The sequence below is a fragment of the Propithecus coquereli genome, unplaced genomic scaffold, assembly GCF_000956105.1.
Source record: "Propithecus coquereli isolate 6110/MARCELLA unplaced genomic scaffold, Pcoq_1.0 Scaffold355, whole genome shotgun sequence".
Lineage (NCBI taxonomy): Eukaryota > Metazoa > Chordata > Mammalia > Primates > Indriidae > Propithecus > Propithecus coquereli.
This window is the reverse complement of record NW_012149230.1, coordinates 1,828,773-1,847,898: the sequence shown is the minus strand read 5'-3', so window position 1 is coordinate 1,847,898 and position 19,126 is coordinate 1,828,773. Positions and strand designations below refer to the sequence as shown.

General features: G+C 37.4%; 1 protein-coding gene across 1 annotated transcript in view; it reads left to right on the top strand.

Moving 5' to 3' along the window:
- Positions 1-19,126, top strand: part of LOC105816119 (protoheme IX farnesyltransferase, mitochondrial) — a 136,181-nt gene that overhangs the window by 76,058 nt on the left and 40,997 nt on the right. The window contains exon 5 of the mRNA XM_012651445.1: positions 17,696-17,766. Within this exon, the coding sequence (XP_012506899.1) occupies positions 17,696-17,766 (71 nt within the window). The remainder of the gene's footprint in view (positions 1-17,695; positions 17,767-19,126) is intronic.

Sequence of the window (19,126 nt, the reverse complement as noted above, 5' to 3'; positions counted from 1 at the left end):
AATTCATTCATATCCGTCACAGATTTAAGTGGACAAAATACAGATGTGCACATTTCAAGCCTTACACTTAGAAGGATCCCCCATTGCCTCCGGTACCTTGTATGAGAAACTGTTTCAGCTTGTAGTGTTTCTCAGATTGCCCCATCTTGCTGTACTAGATTCTATAACTTCTTGAACCAGTTAGAGTGTGCTATAAGGGTAATAAAAATAAAACAAAAATTCTGAGTAATGTAGGTATGCAGAACTGCAGCTATCCATAAACAAAGCCATAGAAAACATCATTTTGAAAAGAGCACCTACCGTGAAAAAATTTTTTCTAACACGAGCGTCTTCTGTAAGTCTGTTTGAGTTGTCATCTTTACAAGGACCTTCCTCCCTCAAACTAACTCAGAAGAGTTTGGGATGAAAATTTTACATTTCTAATATGTTTTGGAAAACCTAAAAGGTTTAATGTGCTTTGAAAACTGTAATGTAACATTTAATTTTTAAAAACATATCCAAACCATGTACAAATCTTTTTTTAAAGCATGGAGCCACGGCTGTATTTAGTCTTTCTGTTTATGATTCGTCTCCCTTTCATTATAATAAAAAAAATTTTGAAAAGAGAACAGAAGACTGTAGACCCACTGCTCTGAAACAAATAATAAACCATAAATTACAATATTAATATTTGAAGCATTTTTCCAGATTATTATAATCATCTTAGTTACGATGTTTAATGAGTGACTGATATTCCATTAAGTCTTTTTACCACATTTTAACTACTCCTTTATTGTTTCTTCTAATTTTACCTGTTAACATCAATGCTGCAATAGATACTTTTTATATTTGACATGTAATTTTGTCCTCTACGTCTGTATTATTTCCTTAATATATAGTTTCCGAAGTGGAATTTATTAAAAATAAACTAAACTCATTAAATTTAGAGGCCCTTATTTTCTTTCATGAGAACATTTTGTATATGATTTGTAAATGATATTGAAACAATATATTCTTACTTTCATATTCCTGTTTATGTTTTTGTTTTTAATTTTAAAGATTTTATATTCTTAATAGTAATCTCATTGATCTGTTATGAGGCAATACAAAATTTAGATTATTAAATATCATGTAATACATGTGGTCAGTCTTTAGCCAGTAATCTTCAGTGAGCCTGCTCTTCATTTAATTGCAATATTGTTTCTGATTTCTAGGTTGCAAAGCTTTCAGAATCTTGACTTATGTTTATACTTTTCTTTAAAAGAAACTTGTAACAGAATTAATGTCATCACATTATGATAAAAGATAAGAAAATGATACTTCAAATATATTCAGTTATTAGAGCTATCATTTTGAAAAATATTATTGGTACAAACTAGGTTCTACTTTATTGCGGTTACTCAAACATTCTTTCAAAATTCATACATAGATATTGCCTAGGATTTTTTTAGTTTAATCATAAGTTATAGTGTTATCTATCTGTTTTAGATCACACTTTTGAATCTGAAACGGTTTCGAAATTATTACTATTAAATGTCAGTGGACAAAATCCCGATCCTCCCCCCACCAATGTGTCTTGTCTTACTTGTATTAGACCTATAAAGACTACCTTTTATAAGAATGGAGAATAGGAATGTTTCAGGCTCTTCTCACTGTTGAATAAAAGTCATTGTAAACTAGGTAGGCAAAAAAATAAATGTAATAATTGTTAGATAATTTGGCATTGCAGACTATTTTCTTATAAAGACTCTTATTATCTAACATTGTTTTATAACATTACAGATTTAATTATATTTAAAGGGTCCATTTACCTTTTCAGTTGTTATGAATTTTGTGGTTGTGGTAATGATTGTTGTTATTTAATGTTTTATCCTGACGCATACAACTTGGAATTTCACTGCCTCACATGAGAGGAGCAGCGCAGGATCTGGAAGGTTTTTTTAATGTAGGATTGCACTAAGTTGAAAATTGTGGTTCATCTGACACATCTAAAGTGAAATATCTGATTGGAAATATATTCAAATAAGCTTTAAAATGTTTTAGCTGTGTAAAATGTGGCTTTAGGTGTTGTTCAGAATCTCTCCTGGGATCAGCGTTCTGCCATCTGTTGTTGTAACACATCCACGGCTGATACGGAGCCTTTCTGCTGCTGCTTTCGCTGCCTCCCGGCCACAAGTGAGAAGGAGTAAGGTCTTTTCTGTTAGAAAACCTGCCCTCCCACTAGCCTAAAGCTTAGTATTCAAAACTCAAAAGAAGTCTGGTTAGTAAAATTAAGATCTTTTCTGTTTGGAAGTATTTCATTAAGACGTTAACAGTGCCTCATACTTGTCAGAAAATTAGATTGATACTTTACAGAGATAGTTGTGCAAACATGGAAAACCATATATATTCCCTATATTCTAAGAATTATGTCTGAGACAGAAAAATGTGACACAGGCAACATATATGTATAATCTGTTGTAATTCTCTTAATATGGGGATTTGATGACCAAATGCCATTTGTCTAAGCTGCATAATTATGCTAATAAAATCATAGTCACACATCAGTTGCTGTAATTTATGGGCATTTAAAAATGTTTGCCTGCTTTCTGGGGTTAAATTGGTATTTGGCAGAAGAGTTAGAAATAAATTCCCTTTATGCTATTTTTAGTTAGTTAAATTAAAACTTTTCTTCTTTTTAAGTACCATTGAAAAACTCAGAATGAATCTTTGAGTTTTCTTTCTAGAAACTCCTAATAATTTAGAATTTTTATCCACATATCTTAGAAAAGAAACATTTCTTCCCAATTTGCTGGTAACAAGAGGACTGAAGATATTTTGCATGTGTATCAACAGCGTTTCTTCCATAGCTTGAACACCTTGTTATTTTTGGATCTTTCTGTAAGGTGCTAGATGCACATACTGCTCTCTCAGAACACAGTGGCTATGCTTATAACACATTACAGGCTTTTGTTTGGCTTCTCAGGAAAGAAGCTATGTGCTTAAATTTTTGAAGCTTCTGGGAAATTACCCAATATCCTATCCACTGTGCATGACAGATGTCTTGCCCTGCTATAAGAGTTTTCAGCCTTTTCACATTTTTCAGCAAAGGAACTTTATTAAAGGCCCCTCTCTATCGTGTGGATGGTCCAGCTCTTCACTTAGATGTGTATTTGAACATCTCAGACAGACTGAGGGCATTGCCAGTAATCAGGTTGAAAGAAAAGCAGTGAGAATATGGGAACAGAAACAGTGGTAAAAAGCCACCAGGAATATTCCAGTTAACAACTACTGTATATTGCCTGTGTTGCCTTCTTAAGAGCTCTTTGAAAATGCCCCAGGATATTTCATGTACATTTTTATTCTTTAATGCAAGTAGTATTGTTTTTACAATTATTTATTATTATTTTAATAGAATAGCCAATGTTTTCATTCAACATTCCGTTTTTTCCCACTTAAATTCATAAAGAAGCACATTTTATAATATACTTGCTTGAAAATATATACTGTTTAAACAAGATTTTTAAAAAGTGATTTTGAAATATTTTTGAGGAATCAATAAGAAAATATTTTAGAATTGTGGAGAAAATATGCAGTAGAGCAATTTTACTTAAGTTGCAATGCACTGTAAATGCTTGTGCCCCACGCACATCTCAGAGATGGGAGGAACAGGGCCCATAAGAGAACTTCCGAGTCACTTCGCTTGGGCAGTATAGTAGAACGTTGGTGTCTCCTAAGAAACCAAATTTTTTCCCTATTTAGTTGTATAGGATCCGAAGTTCAAAAATAAAACTGTAATCTTAGAAGAAAAGTGTAAATCCTTCAACATGCTATTGAACATTCACGTAAACATATGCAACTGTTGTTTAAAGGTGTATGTTATATTCTCCAATAGGCTAAATGAATGAGGCGTATATTTTCCCCACCCCCCTGCCACCGCCTTTTGTTCTCACCTTCCCTTTCTCTCTGTCGTGTAGAGTAATGCTTCTGCAGAGATTAACCCAACAGGTGCCAGGAGTGCTGAAGCAGGCTGGCTTTGTGCCCACATGCATATGTGGAGATACTGTGTCACTCTGGTTTTGCTGTATTGCTGTGTCCTCCTGAGAGAAGGGATAACCCAGTTGAAATACATACTGCAACTCCTGAGAGATTAAGTGTGTTTCCTTTGCTTTATAGTTCGGAATTTTACAGTTTCTTTGTTTGGGAGTTCTCAGGTTGCTTAATGATTTCTCTAGCCTCCACCCCCACCGCATTGTGACCAGATGTATATTAGCAGTATTTGAACCTCTGTGGATTTGCCAGTTTTATTGATCAGTGTGTGGTATAGTCTTTTCTTTTTGAGTATCATATCATTCTTCTGCTGTGGAATCCTAGGTAAAGAAGACTTTACTTAATTTTTGCCTTTTAAAAATGTTCATATTCTTTTGTAATGATGGCATTTAAATTCTGTGGCGTTTTAGGGAGCTGATTCTGAGGCCAGACTGCTGTCATGTTATTTTGTCATTGTTGCTGTTGTCAGCAAGCACGCCTATTTTGTGTTTTAGTTGCAGAGGGATTTGCAAGGATTTATTAACTATGATATTCTTGTGTCCATATTAAATTATGAAGTAGCACTAGTTGAAGAAAAAAATTTTCTAACCTTTTAAGCCCTGCTTTGAAAGGGATTTAGTTTTTTTCTTTTAATTTTGCAATCTAAATAGTCTGTTCATATTAGTAGCCTTCAGTGGGCTTTAATGCATTTATTTGTTCTTCAAAACTGGTCTTCATAATTAACTATTTTAAAAATAGGTTTCACAAAGATGGAATTATAGTCCTTGGCAGCTGTTAGAGCAGAAATTCCTTTGAGCTTATTTGGAGATTTTAGAGGGCTCCTAACCCCACCCTAGATACCCCTTGTTACAAACACGCTGGCCAAGATGTGAGCCCCAGACCTCATGGACATTAGGGGAAGAAACGTTTTTCTCTCTTTCCCAAATGCTCACTTTGTGCTAAAGTCAAATAATGATGTTAGGAGATGGGGGGGGTTGGGGCAGGGGTTGGATAGGGAAAAACTGAGCACTTTTATGTATAGATGAGAATAATCCAGCTAAAGGACACAGGCTAAATATGCTATACAGAAAAGGATAATTGATGGAATAAGTTTCCTAGGAGGGTAGGAGGGGACAGGGTTGCCAGCCCAGGTGGAGGGACTAACCCTAGGTTAGTAGGGCTAGGAAAGAAGAGGTTGCATATGTTGGTAGGTGAGAGTAGACAAAGGAGGGACTGTCCTATTGCAGTGTTCAGTAAAGTAGAAGGCTGTGCCATGTATTGAAGGTAGAGAAACATCAGGTGCTTGAGAGTGGACCAGATTTGAAATCCTCCTTTTTTTTTTTTTTTTTTATTTCAGCAAATTATGGGTGTACAGATGTTTAGGTTACGTGTGTTGCCCTTGGTTCCCCCCCCGCCCGAAGTGCGTGTTTCAAATATGTCCATCCTTCGGGTAGTGCGTGAAATCCTCCTTTTTGAGAGGAACAGATTGAGTTGGCTGGAGACGTATAGTAAGACTGCCAGGGAGTGGTAAGAGCCCATTCGAAGTTGGAGCCTAGGCACTTGTAATGAGTCCTCTTGTCCTGTAGGGTGGCATTTTCCAGCATAGCTCCACTGGCAGGCACATGCACAGAGAAGAGTAGAATGTTACGTATGTAGCTTAATTGCTGTGATGGCTCTTTGCAGACAGCGGGTCGAGTATGTAGAGAACTGAAAGCAAGTTGTCCTTGAGGAGCTGAAAGGTAGTTAGTTCAGAACGCTTCACTGTAGCGTGAGACAGGTAGAGAGCAAGAAAAGAGAAAAGAGAGGTGAAAAGAGGCGAGAGCTTTCACGAAGAGCTTTGCAAGCCATGTTCAAGCATTGAATTTTATTCCTTGAACGGTGGGCAGCCATGGAAGAGTTTTATACTGGAAAGTAACATGATCAGGTTTGCATCTGAAAAGATCACTTTGACTTTTGTGTGAACAATTGGTAGGGAGGATCAATACTGGAGGTAGGGGAAATAGTTGGGAGGCTATTGTAATCTAGGCAAAATAAAATAGCCTGAATTAAGAAGTGGCACTGAGGATGGGAGAAAATGGGTGTATTTGAGAAATTTTTTAGGATCAATATTTGGTCTTCCTGTGACTCTTTCTAGAGGAAAGAAATGGTTCTGATTGACCAAGGCTCTATTAATGTTGGTTTTATACTAGATAAGTTTAGTAATTCTTTATTAGTTAACCTACAGAGGGTGTGTCCAGATTTTATATCACTTTGGTAGAATTATTTTTAATGCCTTTTTTTCCTCAGTAGAAAATACATAGTCTTTATAGACAATTGAAAAATACAAAAAGGTAAAGAATAACAAGTCAGCCCGCATTCACTATCCAGAGACAAGTATTGTAAATATTTTGATGTCTTTTCCTTCCACCATCTTCAGAAAGCAGTGTTTACAAATTGAGATCTCTCCGTCAGGAGACAGGGGTCAACGCCACAGCAGTGATTCTTGAAGCTAGTCAAAACCAGCTTGACTTTCTGAGTGTTTTTACTTATAGGATGTGGTACTTTGCCTCTAATAAGTGCTGGGCGACCTTTTGGACCTTTTTATTTTTTCCTTTAAGGATGAAGTTTTAAAACCCAGCCTAATGAGAGACGGCTTGAGTAACCTGTTTAGAGAAGACGTTGCCCCAGTCATCACATTGGGTGAAAAGCCACTTCTGATGAATGCCAGAGCACACACATTCGTTATTTCAAATGCCTCATAGTGGGGGAAATCAATGGGAATGAGTCTCACTTAATTTGTTTATTCTAGGCAAGGCAATAGAACATTGGTAACAACGAGAGAGTAATGGTTGACTGGGTATCTTAACTGATTTGTGAGCTGAAAGTAATGATATGTAGACTCCTGCCGGATAAGGTGCCTCTCCCTGTGCTTTATTTTTTCTAACTTCTCTTTTAACTTGGTCTGAGATTGATTGAGACATTATCTTGGACCTTGGAAGCTGTGAGCCATATTGGAATGACAAACACTTGTTGACAGCTTTGAGAAGATGGATGAAAAAACAAACTCCGACAAAGTTCACATGTTTGTTTTTCTTTTGAGTCTTTAGAAGAATGTCATTCTCATTATTTAGTATGGGGGAAGAAAAAGTTGCACCTTGTTATCCAATTCAGAATTTTCTGGGTCTGACTTCGAAACAGCTCTAGGATATATCTGCAATTTGCATAGAATATAATTAATCAAAGTAGGAATAGGAAGTTCATCACTTGGGCCAGGTTATATTTCTGTCTACTTTTGGTATCTATGTTATTTTAACTCACAAAGTTCAGTAGTATCATAAATAGATATTGTATGTTAGAAGGATTAATAAGTGTATTTTGTATCAGAGCATCAACTATTTAGATTGTTAATAATTATCTGTAATATAAAAATGTGATATAATAAGAAAGTACAAATCTCATAATAGGTATCTAATAGATATTTATCCATTGGTGTAATAGTACCCTATATCTTCATCATGTGACTGTGAGGAGAAAAATGATTTATTTATTACTCTATTGAACAGAACTGTTAAATTAATTCCCAAACTGATCATGAGAAAAAGATTAATATAATATAAATACTTACGTTTCTATCAATTAATACCCTTCAGATACTTAAACTAGGAATACCCTTTCTACTGTAGGCAAGTTATTTTGTAGGTATGATGTGGATGAAATGAAATGATTTGAGTTTGTTAGCTTGACAGTGTGTTATAAATAATTTCACTGCATTTGTCTACCAAACGTCTTCCCACTTTCTTCTGGTTATAGAATTTTCCTTTCCTATAGAGAAAATAATATGTGTGGTTTGAGTGGGTTTACTGTGTCATTGTGTCTCTCCACCAACACCCTCCCCATGCTCATAGGATAGTCACCTCATTCCCTGGCTATGGTGGTTCTGGAATTTTCTCCCAGAGTTATAAGGATATAAGCTTTCTGCCAGGGTTGCCAGGAGTGTGGAATGCAGGGACAGCCAATGCCATTGTGCCTGCTTCATGGAAAAAAACCTGCATGCAGGAGTAAACTAAGCAGATTTGAGAAGTGGAAAGAGCCAGAATTATGATGGCGTCATTTGAAAGTCTGAATCTAGTCATTCCTAAAAGCAGGTGCACCCCTACTGTAAGCAGTAACAAAGCCCCATTTTCCTTTGAGCTGGTTTGAGTTGCATTTCTGTTATATCATTCGCAACCCCAGGAGCCTGAGAGCTCTAACACTATGGTGCCCAAGCTCCCCAGGTCACGGCCAGGTACCGATAGGCGGCCTGTTAGGAACTGAGTGGTGCATCACCCTCTGAGCTCCGTGTGCCCCCACCACCACCCCCATCCGTGGAAAACTTGTCTTCCATGAAACTTAGGAACCTGGGCCTCACAGCAGCAGGGCCTCACAGCAGCAGGGCCTCACAGCAGAAGGTCATTGGTGGGTGAGCAAACGAAGCTTCATCTGTATTTATAGCCACTCTCCATAGCTTGCATCACTGCCTGAGTGGAGCCCTCCCATGCCCCCGTCCATGGAAAAATTGTCTTTCATGAAATCAGTCCCTGGTGCCCAAAAGGTTGGGGACCACTGCATCTAACAGATCCCAGAATTGCTGGAGGGCAAGAAATGTGAGGGAGGAGATTACTGACTGACTGGGAAGGAAGATGGTGAGCTAGTGAACTTGAATAAAAAAGGAAAAGTTTAAAATGAAAAGAGTTCCAAAAGATTGGTGGATTTTTAAAGAAAAAGAGACCGAGAAAAATCTCCTTTCAAAATTTAACCTAGACAGAAAATACGTTGTTTGCTGAAGGAAAAAAGCAAGGTATTATTCGTTTCTGTGCAACACATTGTTCTAATGTATGAGATTTTTATAATCTCCATGTATTAGGACATCAGAGGTAAGAGGTATAGACCCATGTATGTTTGACTTAAACCAGAAAGGGCAGAGGTGGGGGCCTTGGAGGTAACCTGACCCATGGAATCAGTGTTGGGTATTTCCTCTGCTTCCCTGTATCCCATCCCATGGCCATTTTCCTGGGCTTTGGTTTTGTACAATCCCAGGGAGAGACTCAGTTGGCCCAGTTAGAATCAGACACCTAGTCAGTGAACCAATCACTGTGTTCAGGAGTGGGGTAAGGTAGTGGGTTATGGCTATTTGAGGCCATGAACAGAGCCCTCTACTAGGAGAAGGCAGGTAAGCCCAAGACTGGCCTCTAAGAGAGTTAGTTTGACATGGACAGCTGTCCAAATTCTGTTCACCACAGCATATTACTTTCGACGTTCTTTGAAGTAGTGAGGGTATATGAAAAAGAGGGCAAAACAGTGTATTCTTAGGGTTGGTATTACAGCATTTGTCTTTCATTTTCAATGCAAGTTGTAAGAGTTTTATGTCACTCCTTCTAAAGTAGTTGAAGGCAACGGAAATGATAACATTATGAAAAAAAATTATTATAAAGCACAGGAAAAAGTGAATAAACTAAAGGCATCTATATATAGATTCTAAAATAACTGTCGAAGTGTTTAAATTTCTCATCTAAATATACTGTGCTTTATGTTTTGGAAATGTGGTTTAAATATCTAAACTAAAGCAATAACCTTACTGAAAGGCATTATAGAAAATGCATGAAAAACAGAATCAAGTAGCATAATGAACTCTGATCCCTTGGTGCTCGGAAGAATTGTCAAGCCCTTACTGAAATGAACTGTAAGTCTTGGTTAGCGTGGTATTTCTGACCAGATGTTGCTTGTCCTGATAAATTTAAGCATTCATGGGAGTCAAATGCTGCTGCCAAGTTATGGCACCCTGGAGTTCAATTGCTACATTCTAGACCTCAGTTCCCATCTTTGTATGATATGTACTTGCCAGAAGCACAGAAAAGAGAGTATCTTTTTTATCCAGATGAAATGATACATTAGAATTCCTGGACTAAATATACACACATACACAGAGACTTGAGAACTACCTCATTTGTCCCATGAAATTAAATTAATAGCGCATGTTTCAGGTCATGAGGAAAGATTATTTCAAGTACTTGTAGAATGTGTTTGAATATTGAGGAAGGGAGGGAATGAGAGAGCATTTCAGACAGAACCTTTTAATTACATGTGACTTCAATTCAGTGAAGAATATAGACTCTAACAGGCAAAGAATGTTTTAATACTTATAAATTATATATCAGTTTTAAATGAATGTAATGCAGTCTGCAGATAGGCATATTTATTTTCAGTTATGATTCTTTAAATAAATTACTTATTGAGTGCCTATTTGCATAGTGTTAATACTATACTGTTTCTCTTTAACACTGAGAATTATAAATTAACATATCTCAGGAAGCCTGCAATTTAGATGGTTAGATAAGATGAATATATTGAAGAATCAAATACTTTTAAATAGTGGCCCTGTTGAAAGAAAGCAGTCAGGGTTCAATCAAAATGTCAGAACCACTCTAAGTGATATAAGAGCCATGTGATAGGGATTAGACCATATGCAATCCTGGGGGTCGAGCAGTCTGTAAGGCCATTGCCCCTGTATCTGGCGCTGGGCCTGACGCAAGCAGAGCCGTCTGTCAGGAAAGTAGAGGAGACCAAGACAACCTGGAGTTTGTGAGGACGGACTGAAACTCCTGGGAACAAACTGGACCATGCGGCTGACTGTTGCCACTTCCAAGCCTTGGACTTTGATGATGCCAAAGAGCAGCACGTAAACTTGGCCCAAGATGATGAGAAGCTGGAAGAGTTGGCGATGGGCCGCAGCCCAAGGAGATCTGGTAGGAGCTGGAGAAGCTGCAGGCTCAGCCCTGCTCCAGGACAACAGTGTAAGCCAACAGCCCCACAAGTGTGTGTGCTGTAATACTACCTAATCTTACACTGACTTTTTAATCGTAAATATGACTGTTGCTACATTTCTCCGTTCCAAATCTCATGCAAGCTGCTCTTGTGACTATCCCTAACCTAGAACTATGTATGCAGAGAGGGAATTCTGGGCAACATAGTTCCGAGTTAGCTAAGTTGACACAGCACAGAGCCGTGACAGTTCACCCTTGTCAGCTTGTCACTCAACCATACTTACCTTCCAGGTGAGGTGATAGCAAAATCATGTTTATGATGAACACAATGAAACTATGCCTCTTACAACCAAAAATTACTAATCTACTTCCCAGAAGAGAATGCAAGTCACTTTATTCGTCTTTGGGTGCCATTCATTTCTCTTTGAGCTCCTTGATATTGTGTAACTGAAATACTGAGATATGAGACTAAATACTATTAACATAATCTTATATTAAATGCTAGGAGGATGGGAGAGAGGAATGAAAAATTTGGTTTATATGTACAAATACATTTATACCAAAATAGGAAAAAATACTCATAATGATTATATTCTTTGTTTCTGCAATTGGTCACAGGGTCATAGCTGGTATTTATAACTACTGTCTTCTGATAGCCATTCCCTGTTGCCTTTGCCCTTGGTAGGCACCTTGAATGGTTGTAGTTCCTTGCCGGATAACATGGCCCAAAAGTTAGCTCTTGAAGGATCTGGAACTAGAACTTTCATACACTGCTGTTGGGCGTATACAATGGCATAACCACTTTGTGGAATAGTTTGACAGTTTCTTAAGTAGTTTAAACACATCTACTATATGATTTGTGATGTGTGTTTCACTTTGAGAATGAAAAGCATATGTCCACACAAAGACTTGTACACAGATGTTCATAACAGCTTTTTTGTAATAGTCAAAATCTGTTCCAAATATTCAAATATCCATTAACCAAATATCCATCCAGAAACCAAATATCCGTCAGCAAATGAATGGATATATAAATTGTGATACTACCATATAATAGAGTATTACTCAGCAATAAAAAGGAATGAACTGTTGATATACTTAGCAAGATGGTGAACATCAAAGTTATGCTGAGTGGAAAAAAAAATCCAAACAAAAAGAATATGTACTATAGGGTTCTATTTCACACAAAACTCTAGAAAATGCAAATAATCCATAGGGACACAAAGCAGTTCAGTGGCTACCTGAGACAAGAAGTGGGTGGGTGGGGTGGAAGAGGAGACCACAGTGAGGCATGACAAAACTTTTGGGGATGATGGATATGTTCGATATCTTGATTGTAGTGGGAGTTTCATGAGTATATACATGTCAAAATGTACGAAGCTGTATACTTTAAAGTTGTGTTAAGAAAAATGTTGAACCTAACAATGGATATACAACTAGAGTGACACTGCTATGTTGTGAAATCATAAACAGATTTATTCACTTAATCTGATACCTTTTAAATTACATAATTCTTGATGTTTTTTTATTTGTATTATTTTGAATTCACATAAGGTGAAACCATACGCCTCGAAGTAATTCAGACAAGAGCCATGGGGATTGAAAGGAGAGAGGGATCACATTAAGTCAGAGGTTTAGGCTTCAGTTTAGGTAGTTGTATTTGAATTTAATCTTAAAGGATGAGTGGAATTTGTTAGGTGAAGATACAGGGAATGTCATTCTAATCAATGAGTGCAAACATAGGTGAAAAATGAGCAGAATCTCTTTACCTGATGTGCTACAATGCATCATTCACACTGTCTTTTTAGAGTTTTTTTTATTTTAAAATATTAAGGGGGTACAAATGTTTTTGTTACATAGATACTTGAATAATGATTAAGTTGGGGCTTTTAGTGTGCCTGTCACCAGAATAGTGCTCATTGTACCTGACTGGTAAGTTTTTACCTATCACTCTCCTCCTCCCCCCGCCCCCGTCCCCCTTCCCTACCTCTTTCTTGGTTTCCAGTGTCCCTTACATATCTTTGTGCGTGTGTGTGCCCATCATTTAGCTTCCAGTTAGTGAGTACATGTGGTGTTTGTTTTTCCATTCCTGAAATACTTCACTTAGATAATGGTCTCCAGTTCCATCCAAGTTGCTGCAAAAGACATTATTTCATTCCTTTTTATGGCTGAGTAGTGCTCCATGGTATTGGATTGATGGGCACTTAGGTTGATTCTACATCTTTATAATTGTGAATTGTGCTGTTAAAACCTTTGAGTGCAAGTACCTTTTTGATAAAATGACTTCTTTTCCTTTGGTTAGATACCTAGTAGTGGGATTGCTGGGTCGAATGGTAAGTCTACATTTATTTCTTTGAGATATCTCCATACTGTTTTCTATAGAAGTTGTACTAATTCCTTTATCTCTGCATCCATGCCAGCATCTATTGTTTTTTGACTTTTTAATAATGGCCATTCTGACAGAGGTAAAGTGGTATCTCACTGTGGTTTTGATTTGCATTTCCCTGATGATTAGTGATGTTGAGCATTTTTTCATATGTTTGTCTTCCTTTGAAGAACTTCTGTTCATGTCACAACAAACAACCCCCTTAAAAGTGGGCAAAAGATATGAACAGAAGTTTTACACTGTCCTTTTAAATCCTCAGAGCAACTTTGATAGTTAGAGAAATTATTCTCATTTACAACGGAGGGAACTAAGGCTCCAGACACTAGATATTTTCTCTAACCTCAGAGTTGGCTAAGTCGCCAACTCCCACAGGCAGTTTGCTGTTTATAAGATGGTGAGGACTGTGACCAAGGGATAGAAATAAAATAAGTGAGAAGGTTAGAAATAGGTGGGGCTAGATTAGGGATGGCCTTCTAACAATATAACTTTTAAAGAATTTGGGCTTTCAGAGTCCATTGGGAAGAAGTGAGCAGCAAGGAGTCCATTAAATATTTTTGAATCCCGGCACTTTGAGGGGCCAAGGTGGGAGGATCACTTGAGGCTAGGTGTTCAAGACCAGCCTGGACAACAAAGCAAGACCCTGTTTCTACAAAAAAAAAATTAAAAATTAGGTGTGGTAGCACATGCTTGTAGTCCTAGCTACTTGGGAGGCTAAGATGGGAGGATCATTTGATCCCTGGAATTGGAGGCTGCAGTGAACTATTAATATGATTGTGCCACTACACTCCAGCCTGGGTAACAGTGAGACCCTGTTTCAAATAAAATAAATAAAAATAAAAGACATTAAAAAAAAAGAAAAAAATTTGAGCAAGCTGTTTGAAGTAGTCTGATTGTGATTCCATAGTAGTGGTAACAGAGTGAACCAGGAAGCATAGATTTGAGAGATATTATAAAGTCCAAATTATTAGGCGTTGGTGATAAATCGAATATAGTTGGCTAATGAATGGGAGAAATCACAGCCAGTCCTAAAGATTTTGACATGGGTTATAGAGAACTTGTATGTTTAACAAAAAAATCAAGAACTGTGAAGAGGTAACTGATTTTCATGGAAACGTGTTGTTCATTTTGAGACACAGCGAGTTTGTGATTATGTTAAAACATACAAATGGAAAGAAGAAGTAATCAGGTGACATGACAAAAGTGAAGCCCAGGAGAAAGTCAGGGTTGCACACAGTGGTTGTATTTAAAGATAGGAGACTGAATATAGGGAGTTACTTTGGGCGAGGCCCGTTGTGTCAGAGGCTAAGGAAATGTTAGTTCCCCTTCATCTCCACTATCACAGCCCTTGTTCAGGCCCTCATCATCTCTCGCCTGGGTCATTACAGTCTGCTTTCAAGTGGCAGTCATAGGGATCAACCCAAAACACATCCCCTACATGATAGAGTCATGGCTCATTAGCACGGCACGCGAGGCTCTCCGTGACCTGGTTCCTTGCCTGCCTCCGGAGTGTCATCGTCGGCTATACAGCAATAGTAATAGCAATTAAATTAATCATTACCACACCTTCTGCATGCCAAGCTGTGCATACATTATCTTAATGCTTACATCACCCTTGCCAGTTATATTGTTGTTTTCATTTTACAGATGAGGAAACTAGGTTTACACAAGTTAAACAGCCACTAGTAAGCGGTAAAGCTGAAATTTAACCCTGATCTCTCTAAGCCATGAAGCCTCAGCTCTTAACCTCTTCCTGTGCCGAACTTCTAGCTACTCAAGCACATCATCAAATTTCTCCTCCTGTGCCTACTTTGTGCTTTCTCTTGTGTCTGGGTGCTTTTCCATCCTACCCTAAACCCTTAACCATCTAACCCTGCTGAGTCTTTAAGCCTCAGTTTAAGAGTATTCAAAGGAAATTTTTCCTGCCCTTTCCTTCCTCCCCAGGGGGGTTCAGAGCCCATTCTCTGGGCTCCTGTAACCCTCTGCACATCTCCCTCTCTTTGCACTCTACTCGTTATGGTAATTAACCAGGTTCTTGTATCTCAGTCTTTCTAGTGGATTAGGCATTGGCAAACTTTTTCTGTAAAGAGGCAGACAGTAAATATTTTAGACTTTGTGGGTCAGGCGGTCTCTGTTGCAGCTACCCAGCTCTGCTATTACGCAAAAGCAACCATGGCAATACTTAGACAAATGAGTGTAGCTGAATTCCAATAAAACTTTGTGTATGGACACTGAAATCTGACTTTCATATAATTTTCACATGCCACAAATATTCTTCTTTTAACTTATTTTTCCAGTCATTAAAAAAAAGTGGAAAACATTATTGGCTTGTGGGCCTTACAAAAACAGGTACAGGCTGGATTTGGCCATGAGCTGTAGTTTGCCAACGCCTACCTAGTACATGAATTTCTTGAAAGCAGGTACTGAATCTAATTGACTTTTATATCCCCTTGTATGGACCGTAGAAGGTGCTAAGGAAATTGTATTGACTGAATAGTGACCCTAAACAGGAATATTGGGAGAATGTAGAATTAGAACCCCTATTAGGTTGTGTATCCAAGTCAAAGGAGGACTGTAATTTTAAAAAGAGGGGAATATTCTAGGGATTTATCCTACAGGAATAATTGCATACATATGCAGATTCATGTTTAGGGATGTTTGTAATATAGAATAATGAAAAACAACCTGCATGTTCATCTGTATGAGATTGGTTTTATGGTATATTCATCAAATGAAATACTCCGCAATTGATAAAAACAGCAGCTGCCACAGCTGCTTGCAACAGAAACCAATTCAGAAAAGCCACCTGCAGAATGAGCACTGTCGTCTCCTAATCTGGGGGTCTTCTCATGCAGCCATGGCCTCTGGTAGAACAAGCCTGGCAATGCAGGTATCCTGACGTTGGCTTTCTTACCCTGACTACAGCCAAATCATTGGCCTGCAGTAGTACCCAGGAAGCTCTGAAAACTGAGCCTGGGCATGCACCTCCTTTTACAATGCATGTAAAATGCATTGTGGGTTAGCTATCAGGAGAAGAATGACTGTTATTCTCATATATAATGTATGCTCTCTTAATGTTTTGGGGATAATGGTGGTTATCATTAAATGGTGTGTGGTTTTATTTTAAAGCTCTGAGGATCAGAGATACCTGACCATTGGCAAAATGAGCTGTAACTGGCAGTCATTAGAGCCAGGTGTGAGGGACCAGGGCTATGAGATACTTAGTATAAGTGACAGGGAATTCTCACTTTGGATCACTACACGGAATATTGTGAGTGAAGTGGCTACAGTCACCTGAAAGAAATGAGAGAAACAAAAAAGCAAAACTATTGGAAGATGTCATTGCGTTTAGGAATAGTAAGACATTGTTAAAAAAAAGAAAAAAATTAAAAGTAAAGACAGTCTTGTAGCATAGGGTAAGAGGAAAGGAAATATGTTTTTGTTTGTATGTTTTGGGGTTTTTTTTTAGAAAATTAAGGGGAATACAACTTTTCACATGTCTTAACCTACAAGGATAAATTCTAAATTTCTCAAATAGTTCAGGATAAAATTTTCTTTCATTTTTAACATTTACTTATTAGTAGATCATACTAGATGATTTGAAAAAGTACAATAAAATAAAGTGTAACTTATTTGTCTTTTTTTAGCATTAGTATTTATTTTTTCTATTTTTATAGAATACCTACTGAGCATTGACACGCTGTACAAAGAGCTAATCATACAAACAAGAGTAAGAAATGATCCCTATCACTTGAGTATACTCAGATCAGACATTTCTGAAATCTGTTAATCATGTTTTTCTTGAAAATCAGTTTCATGGTTTCGTAAGTTTGGGAAACACTGACTAAGCAAAGTTAATTAGATTCCTTTGCTTCGGGAGTTCTCAGACCCTTTATTGTCTAATGTGATTTGATCATTGAGTCATTCTTTCTGAAAAGCAACTCCAGGCACTATTAGGAAACATAGTTGGGGAAATGCTAACTTAGACTTTCCACTGAATTATTGTTTCATCTGCTGATTTACTTCAAGCTCATTTATACAAAGATATTCTTAAATAATAACCCAATCAGCACACCTTTTTTTTTTGAGGAAAAGGAAAGAGAAGTTTATTAATTTGCCAGCAAATGAGGTTGGCAGACTCCCGACTTAAAGTACCAACATCCTCCATTTTTTGAGCACTCTTTTATACCAAAAAAGGTGACAAGTAAGAGACATTGCTAACAAATTTAAGAATTTAAGTTATTCAAGGCTTTGGAAAATGAGTTTTGATAATACCCTGGACCTTGTCTTTTAACAGGTAAAACAACTAAAACTATACTTCATTGTCGGGTGAGGGGTGGGGGACCTGCGGCCTTGGGCCCACGTGTGCCCTTCTGGATCCTTGAGTGTGACCTTTTGACTGATTCCAAATTTTATAGAACAAATCCTTTTAATAAAGTCATCAAAATTAAAACAGTTTACTGTGAAAAACTTTCAATGCTAAAGCAGGAGAGAATCAGTTCATATTGTATTAAATATTTTCTGTCTTTTTTCATTCTCTTTACAGTTTTTTGAGGTGCCATTTGACTCAAACATGAATAGGACAAAGAACAGACCTCTGGTTCGTGGACAGATCAGGTAGAATCATGAGTATAATTCTCTTCCCTATTATAGAACATACGTTTGCTTGTTCATCTTAAATCATTTCCCAGCCTTTTGCCTTGAACTGTGAAGTGAAAATGACACACCCACAAAGGGACAGGTTGGTATGGTTACACAATACTTTGCACCTCTGAGCAAAATGTATTTCACAGTACTTAAGATGGATTAAGATTTGCTCAGGTTTTTTGTGGAAGTAACTTATGTGATTTTTTAATTAAATTCAAATTTGAGACATAGACTTTGTTTCACTTGTGGTAGCTGAAGATAAAAACATTCCATTAACACAAATGATTTTCAAACAAATCCATATAGGGTCTCAGAAGAAGGGTATGTCTGAGACCTTACTTTTTCAGATGAACTGATAATGCTGTTTCAGGCCAGGTGAAGTACTGCCTCCATTACTCTCCTTGCCACCAAATTCAGTTAAGTAGAACTAAAAGGCATATAAATATTTTAATATCACTAATGATTAATAATTAAACATTTTTCTTCCTGGAGACCTCTAAACTGGCATTTTAAAATATTTTCTTGTTTCTGATATATACCACGCCTAGAAGAATAAAAAGGGCTGGATGGTTATGCTGTCCGTTCTCAGTCAGTGCATCCTCTCTTTGTGTTTCCAGGCAGTGCCGTCATGGAGCATAAAATTTTGGGGGCTAAGACTGGTGGATCACATACTAAGTAAAACAATAAAGGAAACAAATGTAGATACAGTCAGATAAGTCTATGTAAAAATGATTTTTAATATTAGCTGCTTTTAGCCATTCCATTCATAATGAATTTAAAATACCATTATATTAAAAAGAGGAATAGAACCAGATGAAAATACATAAGAACAAAAACCTCATACCTACTGATGTTTTATTTCATTTTGTGAAGTATATGCAAAGTTATATGTTATGTTTTAGATTTAGAAACTGTCAGAAGTGCTTTTATTTGAGTAAAGTTGTTTTAGGGGGGAGAATGCAAACTCTGTAAACCATCTCAAAAGCTAAAAGCTGCTCTTGCCACTGGTGAAATCACAAGTAAGTTCTTAACGATTTGGAATTTCTGTCCAGTTGTTTTTTCCCAGTGAAATCGTGCCCTCTTTTAGCAGCAGGGGAAATGTGGGAACAGGCGCAGCAAGTAGTCATGAGGCATATGATGGTAATCAGATAAAGGCCCATCATTTTACTAGTAGCCCACCTTAGTTTGTCCAGTGTGGTTAAAGCAGAGTCTATTAGTACATCCAGGAGGGAGCATCGTGGCCTTAATGGTTGTAATTAGCAGTGCCCTCCTTTTAAAAAGGGGGTTTGGATCATAATCCTGAAAGACACAATCCCGAACTCCATAATCC